Source organism: Mesocricetus auratus, unplaced genomic scaffold, assembly GCF_017639785.1.
Source record: "Mesocricetus auratus isolate SY011 unplaced genomic scaffold, BCM_Maur_2.0 Super-Scaffold_100676, whole genome shotgun sequence".
Taxonomy (NCBI): Eukaryota; Metazoa; Chordata; class Mammalia; order Rodentia; family Cricetidae; genus Mesocricetus; species Mesocricetus auratus.
In genome coordinates this window covers 19,213,472-19,221,381 of record NW_024429266.1, presented here as the reverse complement: position 1 = coordinate 19,221,381, position 7,910 = coordinate 19,213,472, and the positions used below count along the sequence as shown (strand labels likewise).

At 47.6% G+C, this 7,910-nt stretch overlaps 1 protein-coding gene across 2 annotated transcripts in view; it reads right to left on the bottom strand.

Moving 5' to 3' along the window:
- Cadm3 (cell adhesion molecule 3) overlaps window positions 1-7,910 on the bottom strand; it is a 30,609-nt gene continuing 22,699 nt past the window's right edge. For both annotated transcript variants that reach the window (XM_005078185.3, XM_005078186.3), the window contains 4 exons: window positions 5,445-5,535; window positions 4,931-5,100; window positions 1,932-2,057; window positions 1-1,169 (listed from right to left, as the gene is read on the bottom strand). In XM_005078185.3, the coding sequence (XP_005078242.1) occupies window positions 1,051-1,169; window positions 1,932-2,057; window positions 4,931-5,100; window positions 5,445-5,535 (506 nt within the window). In that variant the 3' untranslated portion in view covers window positions 1-1,050. The remainder of the gene's footprint in view (window positions 1,170-1,931; window positions 2,058-4,930; window positions 5,101-5,444; window positions 5,536-7,910) is intronic.

Here is a 7,910-nt window from a genome sequence, read left to right as displayed (position 1 = left end):
TCCTTTTAGTAATTTTGTTGTCATGTCTGCCTGGCTGCTGAGGGAGGAGGGACTGAGGGATGGCGCGGGGAACAGGAGAGGGCACAGGGTGACACAGGGTGGAGGAGTAGTTGCTGAGCAATGCCATGAGAGGAGCGGTTGCCGTGCAACAGTCCAGGGTCTTGGGTAAGAGTGAGGGGCCCCTCCGAGGAGGGAGAAGCAGACGCTGTCCAGCCCAGAAGCAGTACTCTTCCACAACTGCTGGAGCTGGGAGAGAAAACCGAGCTCTGCAGACCCCCAAGGGCCGATTCTGTGAAAAGAGCCTGGCTTCATTCATCACGTGAGGGCAACGGATGGGCAGGGTCATGTCCTTCACCCCCTCTCTGGAAATCTACTCTCTCTCTCTGGGGGGGCATGTTGAAGCCCTGGATCCCTGTGGGGCTGCATGCCATCTTCAGTTCACATCTTCTGGAGGACTCTCTCCTACTCATCCCTTTCTTATGTAATGGAAGATGGGTGTCGTCCTGACACCTGTCTCCCTGTCTGTAGCTCACAATACATGGCTGGCAGAGGTAGAGCCACCACTATCCCCTGCTTCCAAACCCAGGGTCCCCGGAGACGCCTGGGAGTCTGACCCGCTGTGAAAATGGAAGGAGGGCTGTGTTAAGCCCCCACCTGCAAACCAGCCCTGCTCCTCCTTCATTTCTCATCCCTCCAACTTCCTTCTCCGAACATTGCAGATTTGCTGCTCTCCTCACCCCCATGGCTCCCGCCTCTCCAGCCTTGGAGACGGATTTGATTTGGGATTGTTACAAAAATAATAATAACCCAAACGCAGAGAAGCCACGGAAAGGGCTGAGGGCGACCCACCCCTCCCCCCCGCCCTCCTCCCCCCCATTCCAAACCGAGTACAAAACCGCACCCAAAGCAGACATTCTGTACAGGGGGCTGGGTGGGCTGGGGAGCAAGCGGGAGGGGCGGCCCTGGGGTCGCTCTGTACAAGTCCAGGTTGGTGACAGCCCAGCAGTCCCCATGGGGCCCCCGAGGGGCGCAGGAGGTGAGTGGGTGCCCCTAGATGAAATATTCCTTCTTGTCATCCCCGCCTGACTGCCCGCCTTCCGCGTTGATGATGGCCGTATCCGCATCTGGAGCGTCGTCGGAGCCCTTGGCTTCATGTGTCAGGTAGGTTCCTGTGTGGAGACAGAAGCTCCTCTGTTCAGAAGCTTCTCAGCCTCCGAAGGCCACCCTGCCCACTTTCCTCCACACCCACTCACACGTTGCTCATCTCGTCTCTCTCTTGCCTAGAGCTTTCTTCCACCCCACCTTCTCTAATTTGCATTTTGCTGCCAACATCCCTCACCTGACCACACCCCCATGAATAATGAATCCTACCCTTAACTAAAATCTCATTTATAATGTAGGCAAGGGATGAAAGAGGTGGTGTGTGTGTGTGTGTGTGTGTGTGTGTGTGTGTGTGTGTGTGTGTGTGCACATGTAGTGGAGCTATGACTTGGGCATGACCAGTCTAGGAAGTTAGGCTGCTGGCTGCATGTAACAACAGAATAGAAGAGAAAGTAAAACGAAGAGAAAAGATATGGATGAGGAAGGAGATCAAAGAAAGAAAGGGAAGCTGAACAGATGGAATAGAGGAGAAGAGGAAGAAGGAAGGGGCTAGAGACTGGTTTGCAGGGCCCAAAGGCAGAGCAGGAGGAGCAGCTGACTGAGTGGGCAGGTCTGATTGTACTTGGATATTTACCAAGTGATCAGGCTTGACTGTGGGGTTGCTGTTGCTCGGTGATCACAGCACTGGCATTGCAGGGGTTGGCTGTATGTCTTTCTCCGACAGCCTTAGGGGGTGAATGAGTCAACAGGGCCCTGTCTGAAGTTCTGTTGCTGTCTGTCCTTCCCTGACTGATCTCCCCACCCACCCAAGTCCTCTTGATGCCTCTGACCTTTGTGCCGGATCAAATAGTGTCCGAGGAAGATGAGCAGAATGAGCAACAGGAAGACAATGAAAGCCACAATCCCTCCGATGATGGCGTGGTAGGTACTGGAGGATGAGGGCACAGGACTGGGGTCTGCAAGGAGGACAGGCACACAGTGAGAACTGGGGAGGAGAGGACTTGCCACTCATGTGATGATTTGTCCCTGGATAATCTCACAGAATAGACGTCAACATCAGGAGAACCCAGGAGGTACATGTAAGCACAGGGGACATGCCTTAGTCTGTGCTCATGTGAGTATCACCACGATGGCAATGTAGTAATTGTTTAAGAAAATGGATTTATCTATCAGGCAATAAAACAGCTCTCACTCTACTATGCAAGTTGCTCTTTTGGTACCAAAGCTTGACCTTAGTGAGAGATAATTGCTTTAATGCCTATGACCATTATTGAAATTCTCCTTCTTCCTTCTTCTCCACCCCCATTTGCCCCCCCCACCGTCTCTCACACACACAGATACATTTATGTTTCCTTGTTCTTTGACTGTCTCCCATGTTTCTTTGTCACTTTTCCAGTCTTAAGATCAGATGGGGAAGAAACAGTGAAAATTGATGGATCTGAGGGCAGTTGGAAAGCACCTTACAAAGAAAATGCTAGACTGTGCCGCCCTGTATAAGACTTGTAAATTTCCCTAAAGAGCAAAGTTATAGTCTGAGAGGAATTAGAAAACCATCTACCTTATTTAGAATGAGCCCAGGACCTCATGCTACCCTAGCATCCTTATCCCAGCCTGGGCTATGACCTATACAACTTCCTTATCACAAAACATTTGACATCTCCACTCCCAGATGCTTCAATTCTTCTTTCTTGACCACCCTAGTGTAATGCTCTTTAAATACTCTGCTCTTTTTCTTTGGTAATTCTTTCTTGTCAAGGAAGATGAGTGATTCAGTAAAACCCAATCTTCTGACCCATCCAAGGAAGGAGGCCTAGGGTTTCCTCACTACTTTGATATAATCCAAAGGTTTTTGCACAAGACTGGTTTGATTTGTCTCTCCCACGATGGCTAGTGTTCCCTCCAATCACTATACAAAATTCACCATCCATAATAGGTGTGGACTGATTTCGTAGTGGAACCTGGACCAAGAATGTCAATACAAACGCTAACCTTGCTCAGAAACCCAAATGTCTGTGGACAAGTGCACACGCCGAGGACAGTTCTGATGTCTCTATACTAGTCCCGGCTATAACTCCCCTCCAGGGACTCAGCTCGAGTCCTGCAGCTTCATTAACTCCTGTACTTTTTTTCTTCCCTATCTTAGGTTTCCTCAGGTTTGACTGGGCCAGCTTTTCAGCTCCTTGACTTTCTATGCCTTGTTTGAAAAGGAAACATTTGTGCCTTTTTAAAAAATGGTCTTCTTGGAAAGGAGGTAGAGGATGGCCCCAGGAGTTCCATGATGGGACAGATGTGTTGACACGATTTAGGGGAAGATGAGTGAAATGGCCCACTGTGAAAAATCGATCCTGGATATTTACTCTGGAATCTGTAGATGTAAAAAGTTCTTGGAGAAACACAGTCTTCCACTGTCAAAATGACCTCTGGGATTCTCAATAACCACCCTCTGTCTCCTGGTGTAAGTACCTTTCATTTCATTCCTGGCAAGTCTTTCATTCCTGAAGAGGCTGCAGTAACTCCTTCCACCACCAGGCGTCAGCACTGGCAGCAAACACTAGTCAATCTAGGCCTCCTTAGCTTTCTATCCCAGGGCAGAAGGATCAACAGGATACCAACTGCCGGCACATAAACTTTCTTTCACTGTCAGCCAGCATCAGAAATGGTCTGGAGAGATCCAGGGGCTGAGCCTAGATTTCAGTGCCTTGTAGCTCTCAGAATCTTATTCTAGCCCTGGTGTTGTACCGAGGTGATCCCAGCAGTGAGAGGTTGACTCAGGACTCCTAACCACCAATGTAAACATTCTGGTCCCAAGCACTTAGGCCTCTTTCTCATCCCTGGGATCCTGGGTATTAGGCACCCCATTCTCTGCCTTACTGGGTATTTCAAATGAGGAAAGACCCCAAAGTTTCTCCAACACTTCCCCTATTCTGCTCCTAGGATTTCAATGCCATTGGTGTCTTAAAAACAAGAAAAAGATTTCCCCACCAGCTCCCTCTAAAGACACCTCTGTCCTAGCCTGTCATTTCCCTTGAAGTTGGGTTTAAATGTATATTGTGTGTGTGTATACATACATATGTATATATACATACATATGTACATGTGCAAATGTGCATGTGTGTGCTAATGTCCATAAATGTCTGTGTACTAACTGTAGAGGACAGAGAATTCCATCCACCTGACTCTTTGAGACAAAGTCATGGTCATCTCTCACTAGCCGAGAGCTCATCCAAGTAGGATAGACTATCTCTGTCTCCCCAGCACGGGGATTACAAATGTTAGCTACCACATCTCTTTCTGTTTTGCTCCAACTGGCTGATACTTTACTGACTAACCTAATATTCTAGGCGTCTGTTGGGTCCAATTTTTGAGAATTTCAGAAAGAGGAAATCTCTTGTTCCTTTGGAAGGTGAAGCACTGAAAAAGAGATCTGAACTATCTCTCGGCATAGTGCATGCTTGTTTCTTTTATTCTTTGCCAAACTATAATGCACACAGAGTCCTTAGGAAGGGGAACTGGTGGCAGCGGTGTACATGTCATATCTAGTCCTAGGAGGACGGCCCTCAAGAGAGGCCTCTAAATGAAGCTGATATTCTCCCCATCAGGTGACAGATGGTTCCAAAGGAGCCACTGCCTACAGGCAGAGACAGTGGGAACCCATCTTTCTATTGAATTACCATTGCTACACATTGCTAGGGCCGAAAGGCAGTGCTTTCCAGTAGTGAGCATTTTCCATCCACCCTACTGCTACTCAAGGGTAGGGGGGTTGCCATCGGAAAACCAAGAGATGGCCAAAGAATGGAGATGTTGGAGGAGAGAAGCCAAAGAGACTCACCATTGACATTGAGGGTGAAGTAGGCTGTGTAGCTGCCCATGTTGCTGGTGGCTGTACAGCCATAGGTGCCACTGTCACTCTTGTTCAGGAAGGGGAAGATGAGAGCACTCTCTTGGGTCATCTTCAGAGGTGGCTCGCTGCCTTCCTTCACCCACAGGTACTGCTGGGGGCTGTTGATAGAGCAAGATGGGAAGTGATCAGGAAGGCCTGGACCAAAGGCTAGAGGAATTAAAACCAGACTGGTAACAGGGAAGTGAGAAACTGCATGGTGTCTTTTAAGATGCTGTATGGGCCAGAGGGTGGGTGTTGGTGGGGGTGTGGAAGCATCAGTCTTGAGTACGATTTAGAGAAGGTAGAAGTGTTTTGATCCGTGTCTTACTGGACCTCACTTCCATTGCTTTGCAGTAAAAATAAAGGAGAGGTGCCGTTGTGGAGTTAGGGGAGTAGGAGGCATGTCCCCCCCCATGGGTACCCAGGGTATGGGGGCTATCTGAGTGTAGAAGACTCTTCTTACACTGGATTGCCACGCCCCTCACAATGTAACAACAGCTTCTGGCCTTCCCGGGGATGTGCAGGCTCTGGTCTAATCAAGGCTGTCGGAGTGTCTGTGGAGAAGTACAGGATGTCAGCGCCAAACTCCCCACTCTGCAAAGGAGATCCCTAGAACCTTGCAATCACCTAGTTACGTGCTACAGAGTCTATCTCCTGAAGTCCCAGAAGTCTGAGACCCTGTGAACAAGCCCTTCTTCCTCCCAGCTCTTGTGGACACGGACTGTGAGTGTCACTGGCGGAGAGCAACCTGGTGTATCTCAACCTCTGAGTGATGGCATTCCAGCAGGCCTGTCCTTGGGGAGACCTATGGAATGTCTTAGCAGAGCTGAGGAGAACCCATGGTTTATTCATGCCTAGCAAACTGCCTGGCACATAGACAGTACCTAATACACATTTTTAAAGGAACAAAGAAAGTGAACTTGACACTGAGTCCACAACCTCTCAATTCTGGCTGCTCTGTGAGCAAGCCGAGGAGTGAAAGCGATGCATGAACACAAAACCTCCCTTAGAACGGTCAGTCCAAACGTAGAATGAGTATAGAAACAGCAAAGGGTGGGGAGCAGATTTTGGCTGGGAAAAAAAGAGACCTGAGACAATATGGATGGCTCTGTGAGGGAATAGTGACATCTGTCATTGATGCCAAAAGGCTGTTTAGGAGGCTGGGTCCAGATGGCGGCTTAGAACAATGTGACCAGATGCTGGTTTGGAACCACAGATAAAGAGGAAGCACTACCCCTAAGGACAGAGCCAACCGTAACAAGCAGTTAATGAACATGCTTCCGTTGAATCATACAGGACAAAGAGAGGTAGGTCAGGTGAGAAAATGGGTGTTCCAGGGCTTCACAGCTAAAGAGATCCCTAGCAGAGCACCTGGAATGGTGCATTTGTGGACTGACTGCTGATTACAGGCCAAAGGGGACCCAGCAGAGTAATAGCCAAATGACCTCGTAGCTAAGAGAGGACTCTGTGGGACTCCAGTAGCATAGAGTATTCTTCAGTTATGCCTGGGGACCAGGGCTCAAGAGAACTGCCCAAGGCTCAAGTGCCTTACACTTGGAACTAGTAAATACAGAAATACTTTATAGCAATTTAGAATTTGGAAGTTTGTAGTAAATACAGAAATACTTTATAGCAATTTAGAATTTGGAAGTTTGTAGTAAATACAGAAATACTTTATAGCAATTTAGAATTTGGAAGTTTGTAGTAAATACAGAAATACTTTATAGCAATTTAGAATTTGGAAGTTTGTAGAGGTCATTCAGGTATACTATTGCATTTATCTTCTGTATAATTCAGGGTAGTAAGCTGTATTCAAAGAGAGATGAAATGCTTTGGTCAAGGCAATACAGCTAACAAGAAAATACTAATCAGTACTGGCTAGGAAGCTACTCATCAGCCTGCCCGTTAAGTGTCATCCAAATGGACTATGGTAGTGTCCAAAATTAAACAATGTTAAACTTTGAATAAAAGGTCTCGCCACTGATGAGATGGTACCAAAGTTAGAAAACTAATCAGCTTGTGTCTTCCATAAGGAGATTAAAAGCTCTAGCTATTTTTGAAAATGTCCCAATCTTTCGGTAAATTAGAAAAAAAAACCACATTGTTGTATATACCTCCATACTCAGCTTCCACACTTCAATTATTCCTTTTTTTTCCATGCAGCAAAGATCCTTTGAAACGTTTTTAGATTTCCTCAGATGAGAAATTTGCAAATATTTCAGCTTTTTCAGACATTCCCTACTGGTACTAAAGGCAGAGTCCATGAAGATGAAGAGGTGTAGAGAAAGTATGAAGAGAAAGTTGTCAGCAATACTGACAACTGGGACCTCACATCAGAACCCCAAGGAGAAGTGTGGGACTGGGGCGACTAGAGAAATGACTGGGAAGTAAAAGTCCTTGGACTTTCCGACACCAGGGAGAACTGCGCTTCTCTTCCACCCACACCTCTTGGTGTCACAGAATGTTAGAGTGAGAAGAGGCCATGATGACAGCCATGACCACCTCTCATTACACAAATAAACAAGGACGATCAGTGGGGGAGAGCTGTCTTCACACCACACAAGCAGCATGTAGTGGAGTACAGACTAGTAACCACATCCCAAGACTCTGGGTCTGTTACACTTACCACTGTCAGTTACAGTCTAGTTCCATTTCGCCAGTGTAGCCCAAGGGCTGGTAAACTCTGCCCATGGGCCAAATTTTGCCAGCTGCAAGCTTTTGTAAATAAAGTTTTATTGGAAGGTAGCCCAACTCATTTGTTTACGCTCTGTCTGTGGCTGCTGCACAGCACAAGCAGTATCAACTCACTGAGTCAAAGACCTCAACTCTCCGAGCCTGCGGTGTTTACTACAGAGCCTGTTTGTCGGGAGCCTTGCCACTGTCACTGTTCGTGTTGCCTCACGTGCAGCCAGCAGCTCTTTTCTTTTCC